General features: G+C 40.4%; 1 protein-coding gene across 3 annotated transcripts in view; it reads left to right on the top strand.

Moving 5' to 3' along the window:
- Positions 1 to 23457, top strand: part of LANCL2 (LanC like 2) — a 30521-nt gene extending 7064 nt beyond the window's left edge. Inside the window, exons 2-10 of one of the 3 annotated variants that reach the window (XM_026075294.1) lie at positions 2497 to 2612; positions 5029 to 5146; positions 8043 to 8250; positions 10816 to 10963; positions 11609 to 11755; positions 15543 to 15725; positions 17835 to 18011; positions 21158 to 21230; positions 23023 to 23457. In XM_026075294.1, coding sequence (XP_025931079.1) covers positions 5086 to 5146; positions 8043 to 8250; positions 10816 to 10963; positions 11609 to 11755; positions 15543 to 15725; positions 17835 to 18011; positions 21158 to 21230; positions 23023 to 23138 — 1113 coding nt within the window. In that variant the 5' untranslated portion in view covers positions 2497 to 2612; positions 5029 to 5085 and the 3' untranslated portion in view covers positions 23139 to 23457. Of the gene's footprint in view, positions 1 to 2496; positions 2613 to 5028; positions 5147 to 8042; positions 8251 to 10815; positions 10964 to 11608; positions 11756 to 15542; positions 15726 to 17834; positions 18012 to 19335; positions 21120 to 21157; positions 21231 to 23022 lie in introns of those variants that run through there. The other 2 variants (XM_026075292.1, XM_026075293.1) reach the window with 2 other exon arrangements.
- Positions 23458 to 25084: the final 1627 nt, after the last annotated feature.

Genomic DNA, 25084 nt, shown 5'->3' with positions numbered 1-25084 from the left:
ATAGGATTTCACGTTTCAGTAGAGCTGTGTGTGTGTGGGGGGGGGGGGGTTCCCTTCTGTTCTTCCTTACTAGTATCTGTTGTGTCCTTTTTCTAATCTTCTACATAAATTTGATTTTTCAAAGAGTCCTTACTGCAGTGCTAACTTGAGCTTTATTTTCTTCTTTCTGAAATGTAAAGAACATTTCAGAAAACCCAGAAAGAAAACCCAGCATTATATTCATCTTTTCTTTTATTCTGCACATCACCAACATTAAAGTCGCTTCTCTCTGAAAATATCTCTTCTTCTTAACCTGATTGGAACTAAAATGAAATAAAAATGTATTTTCCTTGTTCAATAGGCAGCACTGTATAGGCCATCTCCTTGCTGCTTCCGCATAATCAATCACTTCCTCCTTCAGGTTAGTTTTGCACATAGCATCAGTCCCCAGTAAAGCTAATGAGAGAAAATAGAAAAGCATAACGGTAAAATAGTATTAATTGCAAAATAGCTGTTGTTTTGGGAGCCAATGATGGGAAGAAAGACTGATAGCTTGGCAGCTCTTAATGAAACTGAGCTCGGGTCTCCATTCTCTTGCCATGAGTCAGTGCAAGTTACTTATAAGAGACGTGTCAGGATGCAAATAAATGTTGAGGAGTATTTTTGAAAAACACATTGGTATCTAAGTGTCTTTGGAACAAGCAAATGAAATAACTCATTATTTGTCTGTCAAACAAACTATTACTTCCAACCACAACAGGAATGCCATGAGGTGTTTCAGTTGCATTGTCAGACTTACATAAACAGTGTGATATCTGGACTGAATGTGCACACCTTACTTAAACTTACAGATTTTAAGTTAAAAATTTCTCTTATATATTTATCTAACTAAAATCATAATATAAAATACATGAATAACAGCTGCTTATTGCCTAGCCTGTTCCTGGTGCTGGTTTGTTGTAAAATCAGAACTGTAAAGCTGGATATGGTTGTAATGGAGAAGTAGTTCAGTTAATACTGATATTTTATAGTAATATCAACTGAAAATGAAATGTGCATTTCTTTTAGGAGATTATTATTTGTAGTGCTGAGTGGTTTTTGTGTGTGTGTGTTTAAGTTTAGTGCTGAGTTTAAAAAAAGCATTTTTGTTCTTTTAGGAAGCCTGCAAATGAAAGAAAGCAGATAGGGGAAATAGGTATTGCTAACAAGGTCAACGTAATCTGGACATCTGTCATTGGTGCCAAAGATAAATGGTGTTATATATACTCATATTCCTTACACTGTCATTGCCTTTAAAAGGCTTTGGAGTGTGACATAGGTTTGTCCAATGTGCATACCAACTCACTGCAGTGGAAAAAATGATGCAATTTAAATCACAAAACATATAATTTGTAAACACCACATATTCATATTTTTCTGCACTGCTTCTGTTTCATGCTGATAGTGAGCCTTTCTTGTTACGATAAATGATATGGTGGGAGGTTTTGCTCATTGGGGTTTCTTGGGGTGTTAGGTGTTACTGGTATTAGCTCTTATTTTTTGTTTTGCTGACCTAAAACCAAGTAGTGATTCAGATGGTAGTGTTGTTTTTCCTCCAGCAGCACAGGAATAATGCAGCATTTGAATTCCTGGAGAGAGCCATTCTTACTTGTTAAAACTATTCTTCAGCCCCTTTTATGACCCAGTCTGTTGTGAACCAGGAGTAAATATGATACTGGAGATCAGAGGTTCAGGCTTCTTGGTTTTTGCTTTTTCCTGACAGGAATGGCAATAACAAGAATCACCTGCATAGAAGGCTGAATGCCAGCTGGAATTATCCTCATGAAATGAATATGCTTCTCATGAAAATCAATCTGCACTTGACACAAATTAGTGTGCTTTATGCTCAGTTGTAATGCTGCCGTAAGATTCCTTGAAGGAGGCTTATAAATTTTATAAACCCACCTTTCAACATTCATTTCTTTATTTAATTAATTTATTCTGGTGCATGTAAGCATCTGCTATAAGCTTGTAGTGGAATCTTACCAAATGAACTATGACACCACTCTGTTGTTAAAGCTTCAGAACAACCGAAGAAAAGGAGGCAGTGGAGGGGAAGTAGGTATCTGGGAAAAAAATTTGCTGCTTCTCATAACCCATTCACACTAGCATAAACTTGGGAGTAGCTTCCTTTGGGCTGATAAATAATTATGATTATAWTAAAAAAAAATCCTTTTATCTTTACTTTTCTAAGCCCTTAAGATAGGTAAGTTATGATTCCCATTTTAGAGAGAGGGAAATGCCAACCTGGGCTAGATTATTTCTATGGGACTGAGGTTCCAGAGCAGAACCTGGGTGTCCCGATGTCCTAGTCCTTCTCTCCATCCTCTAAATAACTTGATTTGTATTTGATTAAAAAGTATCCTGATTTGGTAACAGCAGGTGTGTTGTCAGAACAAAAAGATAACCAGTGAGCTTGTGATGTGCAATAAGTAGATAATCTGACAGTCTGAAACCTTTGTTCGCTCCTTTTGTCAGATAATTGAGTGGTGAGCCTGGATGCATCAGGGCTGATTTCCTCATGCTGTTTCACCATATGCCTCAACCTTGGCTTAACTGTCGTTTGAAGGAAGGAAGCCCTGCCCTTGAGAAAGGTTTGGCTTTGTGTTAAGACTTGACTAAACTAGTTGAAAGGACAGGTTTTTTTGTGTGTGCTATGGTTTCCTATTGAAAAGATGCTTAATACTATTCTAAGGCCAAGAAGTGGACGTCAGATGCTTACTGTATGTGGTTGCTACTTCTAGTTATTGGAGAAGGTTAAGGTGGCGTTAGCTCGTTCCTAGGACAGATTAGAGTGGTATGTATATGACATGAGATAGAGTGATACAACTTCCCTCTCCTCCCCCGTGCCTCCATCATAAAATGGATTTGAACTGTTGGTCCTGGAAACTTCTGAGTGTCTCAGAGAACTTGTATAGTTCCTGGTACCTTTCTGATTTGTGAACCTGTGGAGTGGATGTTTGAATTCACTGATTTTTATTTGAATTTCCACTCTGAACGGGGACACAAAATGCAGTGTATTTTGAGTAACGAATTGCATGATGGCATTCAGGACCTGTCTTTTAATTGAACCCCTCTTCCTTTTGGAATGTGTTTTAATCAAACAAGAACTTGCCTTCCTAATGAGCTAATTTCTCCTTCCCTAGTGGAGAATCATAAATGTAGATGTGTTTAATATTAAACTATGCCTTCACCAATCTGCTTTGTTCCAGCTGTTATTTGGGAGCAGGCTGGGGAAGCAAGTAGTAGAATAAAGAGATCAAGCACTGCTCAGAAAAGTGTAGCTTATTCTGAGCGTAAGCTGACAAGTAGCCAAATTGCATAATGCCATTTTTCTGGATGCTGATGGCCATCACGTTGTGACTCTTGGTTTTGGAAAATGAGGAAACTCTGCTGGCTTTCATGTTCCTAGAGCATTTCTCTTTTAACTGTTCCTAGATAACTAAGACATGGATGACATGCCATATACGTGAGGATTTCTATAGATGATGGAAAAAGCACATTCAGGAAATATTTTTGAGTGGCATAAAGTTTGGGAACATCTCTATTTTATCACAATGATGCAGTTATCTGATAATGATAAAGCTTTTCCAGTAGCCCAGAAGGGAAGAATTGTTTGTTTCTTCTTCTCTAGCTCCATAGTGGATAACTTCTTGTATGAATAAACCTAGACCTTAGGCTTTACTTATCTATTAAAAACTATTATATATATGTATGTTAATATGAAAAGCTGATCAGCAGCTGGTACTCTTTATAAAACATTTTTGAGTGTTGTATCTGAGGTTCCCATAGCAAATGTAAAACTGGTTCTGTGAATGACTTCATGAACAATCTTTCCTGTGGAAGTTAATAGAACTATAAATTCTAATTATTTGACTATTTCCACAGTGCTTAGTTCCATAGTCTTGAGGGAATAATCAATAATGTATTTTGGCATGTACTACCCTTAACAAGAGAGAAATGATGGCCAGAATAAAGTATCCTGAATTGTATTTCGTATACTGCATCTATGTAAACTTTTCTTGGTCAAAAATAAAAGCAAGAAATGAATAAAATCAAAAGTTTGTTCGACTTTGTGGCAAAGGGTAAATGCATTAGCTGAAGCTGCCATACTCCTTTTACTCATCATCTTTGCATCTAGCTCATTCTTTTAGCTAATTGTCATTCAATAGTTTACTGATACTGCATTTAACAACCTCCTCTCATGCTAAAGCGTGCCTATCCTGATAGGTTTTGGGGGAGAAGAAGGAGCAGGAAGTGAAAGAGAGGAAGGGCATTTTACAGGTGTTTGGAGAATTGCCTTCTGTGTAGTGATCACAAACGGGGAAATCAAAAAGAGTTTGGGATTTGAAAATATGAATATTTCATGGATGATGTGTTAATCGCATCATTAAAGAAGATGGTGTAACTTTGATTGCTTCAGCTACAAGCATTTATTTTCTTGTAGCCATTGTTAGCTCCATAATGCCACGGTGGATGCACAAGAGCCTTGTGATGAGAGCAAGCAGCTATTGCACAGAGTTTTTAGGTTCACTGAGCTGCATTCGCACATAGCATGGTCCTGGTAGCAGGACCCTGAATAGAATATTGGCCCATGGAGTGGCAGCAGGAGCATGTGAGTCTGTTTGCTTTTATTGACTTTTCACCTAGCTCAGAGAAGCTCTGCTTACTGCATTAAGAGCTTGAAATGAGAAGCAGCACATAGTAATTACATACTGTCACTGTGTCCGCACTTTGTATGACTTCAGATCATGTGACTTCAGACCATGCCCAGATAATTCTTCTGTCTAATGTAGATACTAATAACTTACTCTAATTTGTAACCAGAATGCATTAAACCAGACGTACTTAAGATGTACCCCCTTGGCACTGCCAGTTTGCTGGATATAGTTTCCATTCCCTAATGAATTTTGGATTTTGTTTGTTTGTTTTCAAACAAAACAGTGGAACAACTGGCTTGCATTCTTGGATTCATTCCTTCTCTGACTCTCTCCTCTCTCATGTTTTCAGGTCAGTGCTCAGTTCACAAAACGGATCCAGACAAAAATCAAGGACCTTTTGCAGCAAATGGAGGAAGGACTAAAGACAGCAGATCCACATGACTGCTCTGCCTATACTGGCTGGACTGGTGAGAAAACTGGAATTTGAAAGATGTCTGTTTGTTAAACAGTGTTATTGGGACCCTCTGAGGCTTATTCACAGGAGGAGGTTCTGATATTCTCCCAGGATCTGTATAAGTACTCTGATACAGTCATTTGTATGAGTTGGTTTCTTTTTGCTCTGGATGCCTGATCACTAATGTCTGTAATGATTTCCGTTGACTTCAGTGCGCACAGGATCTAGTTATAGGGAGATAATTGGTTTCTATGTTTGGACATCTTTATCTTTCAAAAGGAGTGTATTCTCTATGGCTACTTCTTCTTCGGCTTACCTCTTCTTCCTTTAAGATTTTTTTAAAAAGGATTATTTTCACCTCTCTCCATTCAACTGACTGGTAGTTAACTTGTCTAATGGTAGCAGCATCTTTTAATCACTGCGAGGGAGGGTGCTCTGGGTCCAGGACTATGGAGCCTTAAAATCTGGAATATGTGTAGTTTGGCTCTGCTTGTTCTCTCTGTACAGAAATGATAAAATGAGCACGTGAGGAAGRAGAGTATGGAGGTTGGGGGGGTGCAGGGTTGTAAAGTGTGTGAAGATAAAAAGTCATATGCAAGTGCTAAGTATTGCTAGCTGCCATCGGTCTTTCTGCATTATATTGCTGACGCTGTCAAAATGTGAACGAGCCATTCTCATCCCTTAGGCAGAGCTTGCAGTCGTCAAGCTTGACGTGGCCCCTTTTCTTCAAGCTGCCAAAATGCTTTTCCATCTTGTCCTCTGAAGTGCCACTTTGCTATTACAATGGCATATTTTATTGCTGCTCTGTCTAGCTTATGCTTCAGACGTACTTAAGCTTTTAGCACAGCATGTTTGAAATACGCCCTTAGGAGATTTGTTCTGTTATCTTTGTGTTGTGTGGGGGAGCAGCTTGGAAAAAATCTCCAGACCTTGCCCATGCTTGGGCTTAATTCTGGCTATGGAAGTGTAAAATTTCTTTCCTTTCTTCATGATGTTTTGATACAAATGGTGCTGTGGGTGGACGGGTGGGGAAGTTTTAGACAACTCAAATTTAAATGATAGATGTATTTCAAGTCACTCTCAAATGAGTGACTGCTAAGTGAATTCAGAGGATCTCAAGCAATGGGCATTTTCACACTGACGTTATAAAACGGCTCCCTGGGAACAGTGTTCTCAGTGATTGACAACTGACGTTATGGCTGATAAATCAGAGCATGCTAAAAATGAGTCATAAGCTAAAAGTAACGCAACCATCACTAGCTGGAACAAGAAGATAGATGAACAAGTAACATTGTCTAATGAGAACATGTTTTTTCCATCCTATAGAAGGATTGCCAACTACATCTGTTTCAAATCGTATACTTTTTTTTAAGGCTTCTATGGAATTGGCTCTGAATAGAAATACCTACGTGATCTGGCTTTTTAAATATGTGGTGAAAATATTTTCTCCACAAACTCATTCATTGCAGCATTTTGCTAGAATATGCAAATCAAAAGGTAAAAACAGTGATGAAAATGGCTGTCCCACTTTTCATGTACCAAGTCTAGACAAATCTTATCGGCAGTGTACAGGCATAAGCATTGGCTCATACTCTGTGGAACCTCTTTAAAAACTTGGAACATATACTGTTGGTGCATAACAATGATAAAACTCATGTTAGAATCCTTCCTGCTTATACAAGTGGTGTTTATACATGCCAGATACCTTGGAGGAGCCACTTGAAAGGTATTGCAAAAGGAAATGTTGGGAGAACTGGGTCTCATGGCTGCTTTCCGATCACCCCTTGATCAAACCTGAATATTTACAACTTTATTGCAACTTACAAAAGAGTTACGGAAATCCCAGCCAGGCTAACAGCCATAGGGGCAATGTTGTCCTGTTGCTGCTTTGATGGCCTATGGACAAGGGTAGTAGCTCACAAGTTCCTGTGCTGCTGAATCAGCCCAACCAAGCTCTGCAGCTCTCCTTTTGGGGCCATTTGGAAAAGCCTGATAATGGCTGGTCCAGAGAACATCTGAGGATGTACTACTACTTTCATGTCACTATTGCTCTTGTACTCCCCGAGGGCAGCATCTCTGTGGATCTAAATGGGCCTTCCATCTTCTTCAGTCCTGTTTTCAAAAAAAAAAAAGTTCTCCATGTTCAGAAAGAGGAGTTTGAGTCTCAACATTGTCAGGAGGTAAATTTTTGCTTATGCTCATGTACACTTAGAATTGGTCGAGAAATATCCATTTTAAAGGGTTTGTTTCACTTCTGAAATTGAGTTATTGCAATTCCTAGGGTTTGTTTTTTGTTTTAATTGAAAGCTACATAATGAGTTTAATGGAATGAAGCTTGATTAATCTTCCAGCATTCTCCAAGGACTCTTGTTTGCTTTCTGGCTTTTACAAACTAGCTTAACTTGTAGAAACTCATAATCTTATTAAGAAATATATTTTAGGATTATAAAGAATTTGGCAAGCTGAATCCAAGAACTCATCAAAAGACCCTTTTAAAATTAAAGTGGAAAAGAAAACATTTCTTGCATACAATAGATGAGTATTGTACAGTTGATGTACATGGTCATACACATGATGGTTAGTCTAAGTTTTTGAGTCTTTAGTGATTTCTCCATCGGACTTCAGTGCCTGTGTTATGAATTTTCATCATTCCCTGCAAGCTGTGAGTCTAAGCTGGGTTTCTGTCTGATAAATTCAGATTTTTGTCATAATCCAAATTGAAATGTGATCAAGATAGAAGACCTGATGCCTTCATATTGCATAAGCTAGGACCTTTGGTTGGCATCTTTTAATTTATCAGATACTCATTTGCTTTTGAATTGCTGCTTCAGAGGCAATAAAGATGAAAACATGATGTATTCTGAAAGAAAAGTAAATGAATCTTTCTCTTTTTCATATGATTGTTCCAGGCATTGCCCTTTTATATCTGCAACTGTACCGTGTCACGAAAAACCAGAGCCATTTGCAGCGATCTCTTGATTATGTGAAGAGAATCCTTCGTAATCTGAACGGCAGAAGAGTTACTTTTCTCTGTGGCGATGCTGGTCCCCTGGCAGTGGGTGCAGTGGTTTATCACAAGCTGAAAAATGACAGTGAATCTAAAGAATGTGTTGCCAAGTAAGTGGTTGATGGTGGAAAAAGCTCTGCCCTTCTTGTATAGAGAGCATTGTTCAGTAAGTTAGCAAAAGTAGTTGTGGAGGAGAGGATTAAAAGATGGAGACCCTTTCTCCTCTGATGAATTTGCAGTAAAAGAGTACAAAATAGGCTTTGTCCTTACTGAAGCTGGCTTATACCCTTAGTCCTCTGACACTGTAAGGACAGGAACTCCTGGACTTATCTGTAGTGCATGCACATTTCGATTTTGTCGCAGTAAAGTGACATTTAACAAAAGCAGCACACTTGTCATCAGCAGTGTGTAGTGCTTGTGCAATATGTGACACTTCCTGTAAAGAGCGGGTCTTAACTGTGGGTGCACTACAGTCACATAATGTGTGCTGCAGGGATCTGGGAAGACTCAGAAACATGGTACATTGTCTTGATTTGTAACAAAGGTTTAATAAAACAAAGAGGAGATATTTGCTGGCTGTCAAAGGCGAGGGCTCTAATTAGGTGAGAGGATATGAAGGCTAACCTGAAAAAATTCTTACTCCTTTACAAAGTTGTCTAAATGTAACAGATATCTTAAAAAATCCCATTTGGATGTAGAGCCTCCTTGGAGAAGTGACTGTCCCTTTGCTGGTATGGAGCTGATTGCTGTCCAGTCGAGGCTGGAAGCACTGGAGCCCCATGCAGTTTGCATTCAGCACCAGTAGTGCACTTTTAGCAGTCTAACAGCATACATTACGTTGCTGGAATTTGCAGATTAGCCTTGTATCAGCATCTCCATTCTGGTTTATATTTGGAAATTTAATCGGTCTCTTTCTAATCCAGAATCCTAGTGAGATTAATCTCTGTTGCTGTCTCTGAATGAATATTTCAGTCTTGAAAAGGGTGGTAGGTTGGTTTTTTGCCTTTTAGAACTGGCATTAAACTTGAACATGTCATTTTGAATGCAGCTGGGAAAGCAGTGTTGCTGTAAGGCATGAAGCATGAGTGTAGCAAAATGAGATTAGGAACAATAAATCTTACAGTCTAGCCTCTGTTGGAAAGTTGTTTCTAGGAGGAGGACTGAAAATGAGGTTAGTTCATTTGTTGTTGTTGTTGTTGTTGTTATTGTTCCTTTTTTGTTTACAAATATATTCAAGACACCAACTGAGTGATATATTCTAGACGTCAAAATGTAATCTGTGATTGCACTTTTAATGTTTTGCCTTGTAGCTGTCCAGTTTAGTATGATCTGAATAAAAATCTGAGCATTAAAAGGTAATAGTGGCCATTTTGAAAGAAAATAATTTAATTCCAAGTCCAAGGAGTAATTCCAAGGAAGGATTAATAACATACAGCTTGTTCTTTCGTGAGTGACTTTTCTCTGATACTAAGCAGTGACAGAGCAAACAAGCCATTTGGGTCAGTGTTTTTGCTCCAGCACAGGTTAATGGTAACATTTCTGCCAAGTAATGGCTGTTTGGGGAGATTTGGAAATTGAATTTGGTCTTAATCCAGATCATCTTCCCCCTCCCCCCAGTTTAAAACATGATCATCTCCATGGTTTCATCTAATTAGCAGTTGCATCAGAAAAGATAGGAAGAAACAGGGAGAGAGTTGGCAGGAAAACAGATTCTCTGCTCCGCCTCAGTTTTAGTGCAGACTGGCGGAGTAATAACAGGGAGTCTCTGGAGCAAGTGAGAGTTGCACTGGCCAGCCCAAGGTTTTTTTCCACCATTAGATGCAAGCAAAACACTACTGCATAATAGCAGTGCTCTTCCTAAACTGGGCTGCTAAGCATTTAGTTGTCTAGGGAGGGGGAGTTACCAGTGTTTTTCCCCTCTTACACATCTAAAATTGAGAGTCCTTGCTCAGGCAAAATTCACAGAGACTGCAGGAGGTTTTTATCAGACTGCTTATTAACTTGTAGCTACTTCTACAGTTTAAGCAACACTTCTTTGATTAATTCAGCAGTAGGAATTGATCTAATTGGTATCTGTGAATCTCTCTACTTCAAAACAGAGAGGGTGTCTGGCAGCACCTTCAGGTTGGTGTTCCTGGGCTTTTCTTCCAGGCGGTGCTCCCTATTTATTGGAGCAGCTCTCCAGCCTCATCCAAACTCCCCCTGCCTCAGTGCCTCTGTTTCTGCCTGCACAAGCAGTGTAATGTTAGCTCCGGGTCAGAGTCGCCTCTCTGTCTGGGGAGGCAGGCGTGCAGAGCTTGTGTGTGTGACCTGGCAGCCAGCTGAACTGAGGATGACTGCAAGGAACTTGTGAGGCTGCAGATCTGGAAAGCTGGTTTAGGGATGGGAGATGGGAGTTGCCATACTGATCTGCCTCCACTGAGGTGCTGGGGATTTCTGGGAAATACAGAACAGAGTTTGATGTAATCAATGATTGACTGGCATCTTGGAGATAAATTAGGAATTAAAAAAATCTATTCCAACATAAGCTCTCTGAGACAAGAATCATGCAAGGGTTGTTTTTTAGTTCAGAACTCTTACTGCTTCTGGTCAGATTGATGGCATGTGCAATACATAGTCCAGTATGGTCTCAAGGGAAGGTACTCTTTCTTTACACCTCCCCTTGTCTCATGCAGGTTGTTGCAGCTCCAAAGGACAGTCGTAAGTGCAGATGCTGAACTGCCAGATGAACTGCTTTATGGCAGAGCGGGTTACCTCTATGCCTTGCTGTACCTGAATACTGAAATTGGTCCAGACACTGTCCCTCAGTCTGTTATCAAAGAGGTAGGATGCTTTTATCTTTTCAGTGCCACAGCATCAGTGAAGTTGAACTGGAGTCACTCCTTCTCATGAAATAAGGGATTAGGAGAGGAAGTCTGGAGAAGAGAGGGACCTGGAACTGGGAACTCAGTCCCATCCCTCCTTTGCTTCTGTCTCTCCTTTCCTGCTGCCCTGCTGGGACTGAGACAGAGTCCAGGCTGGGAGGGTCCATAATTAGCTGCAGAAATGGATATAACACAAAAGCAGGTTTGAAGCATTTGAGGGTGAGAAAGTGTCATGCGAAACCTTATGGAAGAAGTGCAAAAGTGTTTAAATGAAAAGAAGGGGAATACAGTCTGGGGAAGATGCATGACCATTCTGTAGGTACTAAAACCAGAGAAGGCAGGCCTGGAAAAAAAGTGGTTGGAAATATTTACTATTCAATTTTTATTTTTGGAGATCTAAGTAAGTCTTTTAGAAAAAGTTCATTTCTACCTCAACACTCGAGTGACTTCATTTGAGTCAAATGATGTTCAAATGACTTCAATATCGTAGTCATATCATGGTTTATTATGGCTTATTTTTTAGTGTGGTTTTGGTCATGACAAATCAAAATCCTCTGAATAAAAGCAAGTGAGACAGAAGGAAGGGGTATGTTCTCTTTCTTAGGTAATAAACGCCATTATTGAGTCGGGGAAAAACCTCTCAAAGGAGGAACGTAAAACAGACCGCTGCCCTCTGTTGTACCAGTGGCATAGGAAGCAATACGTTGGAGCAGCCCATGGCGTGGCTGGGATCTATTACATGCTAATGCAGGTAAGACACATTCTGTGGATTGGGGTGAAGCACCAGTGTTGTCTTGTTTTGCATCACAAGATCTCCTTTTCATTTTTGTGCATGTGCAGTGTAATTTTGTGCTAGCTCAGGGTCTCACAGTTCAGAGTTAGACACAGAACTGTGCAGAGATGCTAGCTCTGGCTTTGGTAGCAGAATAAAACTGTGGCTAACGTAGCATGGCACTGGGGTGAATTAAGCCTCACCTCTCAGCGGCAAGGCTTCTCCAACATAGCTGTCCTGCCTCTGGCTAAGGGACTTGATTCTCTGCAGCTTATTCAGGTGTGTCAGCAGGGCACCACAGTTCTAGGAGCTGAGGTTTTCTGTCCTCAGTAGAAAAAGGCAGGTGCCTTCCATCATTCCCATACTTACTCTTCTGATGCCTGCAGTTAGACCACCTAAATATCCCCTTACTTACCATCCATCACTCTTCATTTTTTTGTTATTTTTAACCAACTCCATTGCTGATGCCTCTTCTACGTCTGCCCACCATGCCCTTCCGCTCTTATCTTGTGGTTTGTTTTTGGGTTTTTTTCCGCTGTCTTAAAGCTCTTGGGAAACTTTCTCCTTAATCACATATTGATCTCCCATATGCTTTTATTCTTTTGATAGTCTTCCTTGTCTTTCTGCCCCCTTCCCCAAACATCTGATTTTTTTTTAATGTGTTTATGACTCCTACTCTGCTCTTTTTGTTGTCTTTAATGAGATTTCCCTCTTCTGTACACCTCCTCTTTCCCACACCTAAATCCATTTTTTTTGCCCCCCCCCCCCAAGAGATTCTCAAATAGGATTCTGATGTTTGAAAAACAGACCTGAGTTTCGTTCTTTTTCTGTAAGACCTGGAAATAGAGCCTTCAGATTCATTAAAAAAGGTGGCCATAGAGCTGCAAAATTTATATTGTACCTTCCTGTGGTTTTGAAAGGTGCTGACAGTTGGTGCATCTCTGTAAATCTTAATTTTCATACCAGCTCACGCAGAATGACTTTCCTTCAGGCAAGTGGAAGGAATGTGTGTCTTTGTAGCCTAAAGCTGTGTACAAATACTCACTGCAGAAGCGACTGAGGTGGTATTAGGTGTTGCCACTGCTCAGCCATTTCTCTCTTGCAAAAGACTTTGTGACTGCTCCCCATCTGCTTCAGCTTAGCTCAAACCACTTCCACCAGTAGCTCAGGCTAACTGGGCTGACTTTGCTATGGAGGTGGCTACTGCTTTGCTACCTGGGATCGTGTATGAATCTGACTATAGCTGTTTTCTGCTGTGATCGTCTAACTGGGTCTGAGACTGTTTTGACTTACATGTTCTTATCTTCACATCCCACTTTCCTCAACAAAGCGGTCCTCTCCCTTCCAGCTACTTCATCTTTCCTGCTTCCATTTTTCCTTCACTGGTTCTGTTTGATTTTCTGAGAAATAGCCAGTCCTCTAAAGAAGCCTCTTTAAAGGCTCCATCCTTTATTTTCTATTCAAGATTGATAACAGAAATAATTGTGCAGTGTTTTTGGCTTAAGCAGAAGCTACTCTGTCTACATACGTTAAAATCATAACTATCTTTTTCTTTAAAAATAAGTGCTGCTTTTAAGAATTACCACAAAGTCATTGTTTATGCAGCATTAGATTACTGTCTTTTCACTGTACATTAAATATTGTGAGTCATGCTGAGTTGAGTCATCTACTGCAGAGGAAGATGGCATATCAGAGTCCATCCTCCCCTGTATGAGGAGAATTTTTCTGTTTTTCAGCAAAAAATTCAGGAGACTTGTTGGTTGGTTGTTTTTTTGATAAATAAAAATGGGCATCCCCCGTTGCACCTGAGATGTGAAGGCCACTCACTGACCATTGTTTCTGTATAACACCTTTAAGAGGATACACATATTGCTGGATCAGCTTACAGGTAGAAGAATAAGAGCTCAGCAGTGTTAAGTAACTCATCTGGTAGGCAGAGTGGGAAATCTGAAATGCTAGCTAAGGAATCTCCAGTCCCAGTCCCCTTCATGAACCCTGAGGCAAAATAGTCTGTTTGCATATCACTGCTCTTGACCAGATAACTAGGGCACAGATCAGTAGGTTACTTTTTTTGGTGTTAGTAGCAGTTGCTGGGAACCTCAGCAACTTAGGGACAAAGAACTTGTGCTCAGAGCTTTGCRGAAGCACAAGGTGAGAAAGAAGGTGAGTAAAGAGCTCTGCTCTTCTTGGGTCTACCTCATGAGGATGGACACAAATTCAGCTGTGTGCTAGGCTGTGCTTGCCTTGCACAGCTCAAGACTGAGTGGCATTTATTGCTGGTGCCTGTCTGCCTTGCCTTCTGCTGCTCGGGTCCAGCGTAACGTCAAAATCCCAAAGCAGGGATTTCTCTGAGAGACTGCTGTACCCTGCAGGTCGGTGTCTGAGCGAGGTGTGATCAGCTCTGGGATGTTCTTCGTGAAAAAGTAGTCTGTTTTGTGATGTGCTTCTGATCAACAGTGTGAAGGTTTTTGTTCCACACATGAAAGTGTAGAGGTGTGTTTTGTTCTAGGATACTGATAAGTAGGAGCCCAGCAAAGCTTCCCTGGCTGAGGTGAGGAAAAGGCTTATGGTTATTTTCGGTTACTAAAAATACAGCTATTTAAAGTTGTTCTTCATTTGGCTGTAGGAGTGTGAATTGTAGCAGAGTGCTTACCTATTGAATGCAAATATACTGGAGTTGGTGGAAAACAATAAAATTCTATGACATTGAGTCTACCACAAAGATAATTCATTAAAAAACTAAGCTCATTTATTAGCTACTGTAGGCTCCAATTCCTGCAGTTGTTCCCACAGCTTGCAGGAATTTCAGAAATCATATAGACTGGGGTAAAAATAAATAGTTCTGTTATGAAAATACTGTAAAATGGGCCRATAGAGGAATGAATACCAACTAAGAACAACTTCAGAAGACTACCCCAATAGACCAGTAGCAGACCCCAGTAGATATTCAGCTTTGAACCTTTACCTACAAGGAGTATGCAGATCAATGGATATATTGTTTTGGCAAGAATGTAAACTAGATAAAAGTAATGAGAAAGAAAATTCAGAAGAGCACCCTAAGGGTGAGATTCACAAAGATATTAGTACCTTAAGAGGTAGCTGCTGCTTCTGAAAATACCAAATGGCACTTTTAGTACATAAGAACATGTTTTTGCAAAATCTAGCCCTGATTGTCTATGATCTGTCTGCTGTGTTCACAGTTAAACATTTAGATTCATTTATTGAAATTACTGGTTTTATAGTCCATAGCTTCAGGGAGTTTTGTTTATGATGGAAAACTTTAACCTCCATAAACCTTTTACCAGGTATGCCACTGTACTCTGCCTCATTTATTGGGAAATATGACAGGTTTGTCTATGCTAGTTATTTTTAAAACAAAATGTGTAACCCAGTGTGTTTTAAGTATCTACTATAAGCAACTAATCTATAAAACCATCTTCCTCCTGTAAGTGTTCTCTCTATTTTAAGGTGTAAATAGAGGTCTGGGAGTCTTGGAATCTCTGTTCTGTTCTCAGTTCTTCCACAGTCTTTCTGTGTCACGTCAAGGAAGCCAAGTAACAACTTGGTGCCCCAATTTCTTTCTCTCTCCAGGAGCTGTAACAACACTCTTCACATGGGTATTGTGAGCAGACATTAATTCAATCTGTATGAAGTGATTCAAAGAATTTGGATCAAGGGCACATATGTAGGGTACTTTAAAATAGACTACAGAATTAAGTGTTGATACACGATTTGTTTCTACTTCATTTTTTTATGTTATCTTTAGCCAATCGCAAATGTGGATCAGGAGACCCTGTTGGAGCTGGTGAAGCCGAGCATTGACTACGTGCGTCATAAAAAATTCAGATCTGGAAATTACCCATCATCACTGAGCAATGAAACTGACAGACTGGTTCACTGGTGCCATGGTGCCCCTGGAGTCATCCACATGCTCATGCAAGCTTATAAGGTGAATCATTCTGTGTATATAGACCTGCATTCTTATATAGAGACCTATTTATAAGCCTGGTAGATTTTAAGKCTTGCATTTTAAATTTTTCTCAGTCTAGACTTTCAAACCAGAACTCTAGAGCAGGCAACTAGAAATCTCAAAATACTTATATAGGTATGTTTGTAAAGAAGTGGGTAAAACTGTTTCTCAGGGTGCTAGTGGTTGCTAGACTTTAGGCTTTCTTGGAAAAGGGGCATGTATTTAAACACTCTGATATGAGAATCCTGATTCTGAGAACATGGACCTGAATTCTTTGAATCTTCATCCCAAGTGTTTTAAGAATGATGGGTTTTTTTCAAAAGTGCAGGTTCGTGTGTCTTGCTAAAGAATCTCTTCCATAAATTACTCCATTATTAAGATCCAGCACTTGAACTTAGTACCAATGTCAGAACAAAGATCCCAGGCCCCTGCTAGGGGATAAATACAATCCCTGAGCTACCACTGGCCTACTGTTTGCTCCTCTCCATCCTTAACTAGGTTTGCTGTCTCTCTTGTGTTGTGCACTTCTGATTTGCATGACATTTGAAAATATGCCATTTAATTAAATTTATGTAAATTGATTCCTGCTTTTGACAGCCCTCCTTGGCAGATTCCCTGGTCAGCCTCTGGGTGGGCTGATGAAAAGCAGACTTAGTTTGTGGAATAATTACTCTAGCTGCTACCTGAAATGTGAATTGTAAACATCTTACAGCACTGCTGAATGCAGCGGCAGTAACAGTTGCCTTCTCTTTGGAAGGTGACTTAACACTGCAGACTTTTTTTTTTTTTTTTTTAAACCTTCCTTGCCAGCGTGATGCTCTCCCCAGCACAAAATGTTTTTCAGGAGATAAGAGGGAAAGGACCAAGTTCTGTTTAGCAGTCTCCTTTCTGGCCTCTTTCTATATTTAAGATGATGAGGCATATGCTGCTTTTCTTACACTCTTTTAATCTTGCTTTTAATCTGCAAGTGATAAGAAAAATTGGAGTCTGTTTTGTTGGCTGTACTTTCATTCCCAATAAAGAGACTTGGGACAACAGAGAGCAGTGTTTGTCCTGGAAATCAAATGCTGTTGCTAGGCGTTCATCTGAAATGTTATGACTGAGGAGCTGGGAATAAAAGGCAAACCTTATTCAGAGAGGGTCTTTCTTTACAAAAGGCTTGTGGATTTAAGAATCTTGCATGTTAATTGCTTTTATTATTTTATTAAAGAACATCATTGTAGAGAATGCTCCATCTGAAGGACTACATCTACAATAGTGCATCAGTTATTCTTTTTTTGTCTTGTTGGTCTGTAGAGTGACCCAGGCAAAGGAGAGCGAAAAGTAGTCTTATAAAGATGGAAGTGTCTGGTGCTGTTCAGCTAACTGCTCTTTTTGTTTTCTACTCTCTTGATGGGCTCTTCATGCTTTAGGATGTGCTTCAGTTGCAGTAAATTTTACAAGATTGGGCCTTAGCCCAAACTGACTATTGCCTCTGAGTATCTCCAATACAAATACTAATCAAGGTAATGGAGTGTTCTTGCTTGTACTTTTGGCAGAGGAAAGAGCACTGTGCTATGCAAAGAGTCATTTTCTACAGGGAATTGAAGGCTGCCAGTGAGTAACTTGCAAGTACTGGCCAGAAACATTAGGACCGAGCCCTTCAGGACCAGATTTGATGGCYACTATTCTGTGTTACATTTTCTTGGAGACAAGAACTACATTTCTGTAGCTTAAAYCAAATGATGTCATGGTTTGGGAATGAGGATGGCAAAAACACAAAGAAGGAGCATGCACCCTTCAAATAGATTATAGGGTGTAGAACTGAAGGTCCTGAAGTTGAGGTTTTTTTCCTTTTGGGTCCTGATTTCAGAAACAAAAAATTAGGAAGTTCTTTCTTTTTCCTTGCAGAGAAAGGGGAAACAGCTGAGTAGGAGAGGAAAGGCATTTCTATAATGGATGGATTATAAAAATCCAAAATAAATTGTATATGATAAACCCCATCAAAAACAGCAAAACATCACATGGGTCCACCTTCCTTTCTTTTTCATTAGTACTTAATTTATATGAGCTCGTTTGTTTCTTTGTTTGTTTGTTTTTATTCCACAGACCTTTAAAGAGGATAAATATTTGAAAGATGCTGTGGAGTGTAGCGATGTCATCTGGCAGAGGGGTTTACTGAGAAAAGGATACGGGATCTGCCATGGTACTGCTGGCAATGGCTACTCCTTCTTATCTCTCTATAACCTAACTCAGGACAAAAAGTACCTCTACCGAGCTTGCAAGGTGAGCTATGCTGCATCCCAACAAGATTAGTGCTCCCTTTCATGTGATCAAAATAGATATTGTGTGCTAGTTCTGGAACTGACCCATTGTGAGACAGGGTGGAACAACAATGTGCCATCATGTGCTCCCTGTTGCGCACACTTGGACTGTCGTACTTAAACCATGTATGTGGGCAAGCATGGTTTTTAATATGTAGAACATTTGGAAAAAAATGTGGTTTGCTATGTTAGAAGGGGGAGGAACCGAACACATATTCAGAAGAAGAGAGTGGAATCTGAAAAGCAGTCTGCTTGAACAATAACAGATAAATGTTATGTGGTCCTCATTACTCCATTGAGAGATCCTGTCCTCAGCTCCTCAAGCAATACTATTGTAGTCTTTTGTAATTATTTGTTTGCAGACTGGTGGCTGTATTGGGCTTGCAGAGCTCTGAATTGCAGTTATTAGATTGCTCACTTAGATTTTTTTCATTAATACAAATTGCAAAGAAAGACATGCTTTGAATTCTTCCACTAGAAACTTCCAGGTTCTACTCTCAGCTCTGACTGTGCTAACAGTCACCACCAAAGGAGGAGGTTTTCTCTGCCTCCAGTTTCTACCTATTGCTAATATGATGTGGCAGATTCATCTGCTCAAGTACTTCCTTGTGGTATTGCATAAGCTGAAGTGCAGTTCTTGTTTCCATTACTAGGAAAACTGAATATTTTCGGTCCTTGAATTCTTGCAATTTCCCAGCTAGTGTTTAAGAATCAGCCTTAGCAAGGAGGGTGGTACAGAGAGATCTAGACCTGCAGTTCTGCCATACAAAGCTAGAGAGAAGAGAGCATTCCTATCTTAAAGCCAAAGAAAGCGGAGACTCAGTTACATAACTGAAATCACATTGATAAGGTGTGGCAACCTGGCCAAAGACTGTTTGCAGGAGTTGCCCACCGTAGTCATGATTGGAAGTGTATTTGCAGTGATTCTGCATTTTAGCATCTCCAGCATTTGAACAGGCCCTTTACACTCTTGCAGGGGAAATTTTGAAATGGGCAAATGAATTAGTCTCTGGCATTCTTAAAAATCTTTTCCCTTTGAGCAAGAGCATGCAGGAAAGCATGCAGTTATGTTGGTACCTACAAGCATGTGACTGAGGGAACTAGATGGCCCCCCTCCCAGGGGTGTTTGCTCACGCCACAAACATGAGGCCAAGGGGAAGGAGTCTGGCCAAGAATCCCTGCTTACCTCTCAGGAGCCGATACACTGGTACAGTGAATCAGGAGGGCTTGAAAGACAGTTGCTCACAGAGATCACTGGCTTGTACTTCTCTCTTTTGGCTTTGCAGCTTTTGTTCAGTGTTATCAGATGGGCTCACGAGAAGCTGTGCCACTTCTAGCCAACCTGCCTGTGAGAAAGAGAGTTTCTGCTGGCAGCCTGGGCTCCAGGTAGCAGCCCGGGTCCGAGCCCTTCGCTGCTGAGTGTTGTGGTCAAACCACTGATATGTGGGGTTTTGGGGGGAGGAGCTGTTTTTTCTTTCTTTCTTTCTTTCTTTTTTTTTTCTCCTTGAAATAGAACTTAGGAGGCTGTTTCTTGATTGCAGGCATGTTCAGCCAGGGTGACAAATGGTGGCAAATGCTTTCTTGCTAGAAGAGACTTCTTTTTTTTTTTCTTTTTTTTTCATTTAATAAAGAAGTTTGTATGGCTTACTGGATCTGTGAGTTGGACTGAAGCTAAGAACCTTTAAGTGATGATTGTGCTTTCCCTCAGTAGCCTTGGGCAAGTTTTCTTAATTTCTGTTACAGTTCCCATGCTGGCAATAATAATAAAGGTTAGTATACAGTAAGATGGGGATGTTGCAAGAATTAATTATAGTTTAGAAACATGCCATAAACATGTTCTGTCCTCACATACAAGAGAAGATTACATTGAAAATTAAACCGTGGTTGTAAGACGTATACACATGAGGGGCCCAAAAATACTTTATCATTTCCCAATAACAGTGTGGATTGTGATGTTTGTGTTTGTGGGTTTTTTGCTGTGTTTCCTCAAGACATTCTTGCACACACACCCCAACCAAAGGAAGAAATCCACCCCGCAATAAACACTTAAACTGAATGGAGCGGGGGGGAAAGGGGAGGGATACTAGCCTTTATCCTGCTGTTCGACAGATTGATAGCTGGTTCTGGGAGCACATTCACATGTCAGATAGATAGCTCAAACGGTAGAGCTGGAGCCCCCTCTAGTGAGCAGGATGAGCTGTCTGCTAGCAGTCTGCCTTAATTGCAGGGAAAGGGGGAGAGTCCTCTCAGTTCTTTGCTTTGCATGAATCTTGCACCTTTAGCACTGCATTTTGAATAAGCAGTGGTTTGCTTCCAAGCATAGAAATGCCAGGGAAACGTGGGTCCCCTCTATGCTCTGGGGAGCCATAATGACGAATGAGATTGTTGCCATTAAATTGATCCAGATGCGGTTTGCAGCTGATGTATGGGTGGTGTAGCTACTGCAGCAATGTTGATCAAACAGAAGAAAGACCCTGTTGACTTGTTTTAAATGATATTTCATCTTCTGCAACAAAATATTGAAAACCATAATTGTCTAACTGTATTTATAATGATTTTTCATAAGGCTTGGGGAGAGAAAATAAATAAAGCTAAGTAATGGCAGCTGAAGATCTAATACTCTAGACTGGTGCATGGAAGTGGAAGAAAACAGAAATGCAATTAACAAGCGTAAGTGCTGAGCACAAGGATAAATTAAGCACCGAGATAGAGAAGGAGCTGATATTATAGTATTAGCAAATTTTTGCGCTTGAAACTGAAGTATCTATATGTTCTCACAGCATTTTCCACTGATGTGTGGCAGGGTCAATTTTTAAAAAAGAACTTAAGTACAGCCTATCTATTTTCATTGTTGTGGAACTGAAAGCCCTGCTGTGGAAATACATTTTCGGTTATCCTAAAATCTAATTGCAGTCTTGTCATGATTGAAGRGTGACAAATTAATCTTGGACAGTGATTGCTGTGTTGTTTCTCTGCTTACATTATTTTTACACTTAATACCTGTTAAAATGTTTTCCTGTGCAGATGTTCAAGCTTGCATTTAGCAGGCTTAATTAAAACAAAACAAAACAACCAGCCAAAATACTTTTTCTTTTACCTACTTCCCAGTTTGCTGAATGGTGTTTGGAGTATGGCGCACATGGATGTCGTATTCCTGACCGACCTTATTCTCTCTTTGAAGGTAAAGTGAGGGTATTGTATTATATGGAATGAAAGGCAACTTTGCAGTTATGGCACACGTTTGGGAGTCAGGAAGTCTTTGGTGGGTGCCAGTACTATTAAAAGAGAAAAGGGAGAAAACACCACCACCACCACTCTCCCTGCCCTTCCCCCTCCCCAAAACAACAGAAAAGCAACCCACACTTTCTTTCTGAATTGCATTTGAGCAGTTTCCGATGTAAAGTCAGTGCCACTGTCATTCTCCCCTGTGCTTATGCCTCTCGGCTTAAAGCAGGCAAAAAGTCTGGGCAGCAGTTCTGCGTCACAGGCACTGTTGCAGAGGGACTGGCCAGAGGAGCAGCTGTGAGCAGGGAACTGATGACTTGTCAGAACTGAACCTTCTCTGCTGCAATACCAAAGCAAGTAAAAGCTAGTTTTAACATGAACCAAAACTACTCAAACAGAAAAGAAATGCTAAGTTATTAAGGGCTTTTCTATAAATTTAAAGGTGTTCCTAAATACTTTTCTAGAGCTTTTTGTTTTTTAGATGCAGTTTATTTTTTAATCCCTATCTCGTAAATCCTTATGTTTTAGAAACACAATAGCAAGGAATTATAGCCCAAGCAGGATTTAAAGTAGCTCTGCTACTCTGTGAACAGTGAACCTAGTGTGCCACCTATCACAAATAYATAAAATTACAGCAGACCAAACAGGATTATTTTACAAGTAAGCTTAGCCCATGAGTTAACACCAAATAGCAGTAGTTCTATGCATCCCTTCTAAATACAGAGTCATTGTGTTAATATTTATGGGAGAGAAGTATAATTATTCATATTCCAGAGGGAACCTTTGCATGCATTTGTGGAAGCAAAAAGTGGACATGAAATTTGTAGGACAGAAGCTTTGAAATTTGTTGAGAATGCAGAGTAATGTCAACAGTAGTCAGGATGGTTTGTGCCTTAATCATGACTGCACAGCTTTTTAAATTTTTAAAATGTCAGTGATTTTTTTTTTTTGAAAGATTTTAAAGTCTTAAATTTGGAAAAAATTTTGATTGGTTATATAGCCAAAATCTACTTGAAGTTGTCCAGTTCTGCACATCTGTGCACACATGCACACTTTCACTGGGAGCTGCATGTGCACCTTATGGGATTAAAATGGAAGTTGTATGTCTTATCTTACTCATTTCATTTGTATCAGATACCTGCATTTCAGGAAAGTCAGTGGTTCAGACAATAGAATTTTAGCTTGATTATAAAACTGAGTTTGCAGTTGTTGTATACAGCAGTTGTATACAGCTGTATGCTGTCCTGCTGTAGGGTGGCTTCTGTCACCCTAAGAGTTTTRTGAGTTGATGCTGCTATTAATTCTTCTGACTCCCCATGCTCCCTTTATGAGTAGAGAATAAATGAATCAGTACATCACAAAAATAATAAAAGTTTTGTCTTTGTTTCTTAAACAAACAGTGGAATGTCTTTGATAGACCCTGAATAAGCAGGGTTTTAAGTGAGAGCTGCTCAAATTGTGATAGACAGTCCAAACGGGATTTTTTTTTTCCTAACTGAAGTAGCTTTGAGACTGTGCAGCTGAAAAGACAATAGCGGAGAGAACTTTGTTCTTGCCTTTGATCTTTTCAAGTGAAACTTGGTTTCCTGGGTAAAATACAGATGAATTTGGCTTTCCAGTGACACAAGGTTCACCAATTCAGAAAGCTCTAGCAAGGAGGTGTTCCAACAGGTGCCATTGCCTTTGCTGTCAACTCTGCTATTTTTATGTCCAAGATGCACAAAAATCTCTTTCTCGTTATGTTTTAGGGATGGCCGGAGCTATTCACTTCCTCTCAGATATTTCAGTACCGGAGACTTCCCAGTTTCCAGCATTTGAACTTGGACCTCAAAGGAGGGAAAACAAAGTGGAACAGGATAGCTAAGGGGTCGTTTTGAAAGGAAACTATGCCAAAAGCAACGAGACTGTTTAGTGCTTCCAATACTAAACCAACTCGATCCTAAACTGACAGATGGATAAACCCCTTTTCCCACTCCCCTCTGCCCCAAAGGACCATGAAATCACTAGAGCATGGATGAGAAGAAGCCACATTTAAGTTCTGTTAAGGTGACACCTTCACATGTAGGACAAGAGAAGTCAAGTGTGAACTTTCTCTCTTTTGTTGCATTTGTTGTCTTCAGGTCTTTCACATGCTCTGCATGTTTATTACTGTTGTCTGTTGATATGAGTCTTTTGTTGTAAGCAAAAAGCTGTTCTCCGTGTGAATCTCAGTCCTGTCCCTTTGCGCGTGACTCACAACAGCAGTGTTGCATTCTGCAGTGTGGTTATCCACAGAGTTCCACTTTATGCCAGACAGTCCAGTATAAGACAGTGCCTGGTTTCATTGGTGAGCTGGTTACTTGAAAATGAGAAGAAGAACTTCTTTACATTCATGTTTCTGCATTTTTCTCCTCAGCCCCTAGAAGCTGAGGCAATGGAGATCAGCCGTGTTTGAAGAAATGGTATGAGGTCATCTCAGTTTTCAGGAATTTATTAGGTTTGAAGGAACCTGTTGTAGTGTTGTTGTTTGGGGGGGGGGGTTGTGCAGAGCAGGAACAGCAAGTTATGCTTTCCCTCTCTTGTTTACCTGGATTTGTAATAAATCTATCCTGCATCATATAGTACGCAAAGAAGTAATGGAGGGAGGCAGGGCAGTTTCTCATGGCTGGTAACTCAGGATGACTGTTGCTCCTGAACCAAGGAGGTGATTTGTTCCGTTTCCCCTCCAGCCCCACTGCATTTAGCGCAGGTAATGTGACAGGAGCAATAAATAACAGCTGCTCGTGGAGGTTGCTGAATACTAAGGAACAATATGTAAGCTGTTGCTAGAAATTGTGAGTAAAGTTTATGTCATCTTAAATTCGAAACAAAAGAGAAAAATTCCTTTGCCCTTATTTTGAACTGTGCTGTTAGTGCTTTGCTTCTCGCTATAGTGTGGTGGTGCTGTAAAATACTAGCTCTTCCCTCTACTGGCAAGGTGTTACTCAATTCTGCCTCCACGCTCTTGATTTGGGAGGAGAAGTGGAACTTAAGGCAAGAACACTTACAGCAGTTTACATTTTCCTTGTAATAAGTACACTTACTATTTGAAAAAGGTAAGTAAGTAAGTGTAGCATTTTCTTGYTTGCTCAAGCTCTGTTGTCCTCTTCCCACTCACCCCCCTCCCACCTCTCCTTGTCCTCTGTCATTCCAGGTGCTTATTTTAACTGATATATCAGGTGTGAGCATGACAGATGGCAGAGACTTTGTATGACCTTTCAGGCGTGCATTGGGATATATATGACCTGTGAGCCATCTGCTGAGCTCCAGTGTTTGCAGTCAGGCTTGGAAATGCATTGTAGCTCTTGCATAAATCTCTGAATGGCAGCAAGTGGCTTCCTTGAACTTTACAGTATGTGTTGCCAAATCCAGCTGGATGTTAATAATCTCCTGATTGAKTTCTGCTAGGCAATAGAGGCAGTGCCAGTGCAGGGACAGCTTCATGTCACAGTGTAGCGCCTGTGTTGATGTGTCAGTAGGACTAAAGGGTGGGAGCAGCAGGAGGGAATTGTCCACCCCTCTGGCAAAGGGTAGAAGATGAGGCTCTGAACCCAGCCGCACCTATACAGCCAAGCAAGAGAGAAGAGTCTGAAAGGTGACAGGAAGGCAGGAACCTGCATGCAAAGTGGCTGCAGGGAAATGAACCTAAGCAGAGAGAGGGAGGCTGTGGAGGGATCAGTGAGGAACTGGGAGAGCTGATTCCGGGATGTAGTATGCAGAGGGTACCAGTAGAGGCTATCTATCTCAGATATGTCTCCTTAGCAAGCATACTAAGTCCTAACTCTCTATTTT

The sequence above is a fragment of the Apteryx rowi genome, unplaced genomic scaffold (assembly GCF_003343035.1).
Source record: "Apteryx rowi isolate R43461 unplaced genomic scaffold, aptRow1 scaffold_400, whole genome shotgun sequence".
Lineage (NCBI taxonomy): Eukaryota > Metazoa > Chordata > Aves > Apterygiformes > Apterygidae > Apteryx > Apteryx rowi.
This window is presented reverse-complemented; position numbering and strand designations above follow the sequence as displayed.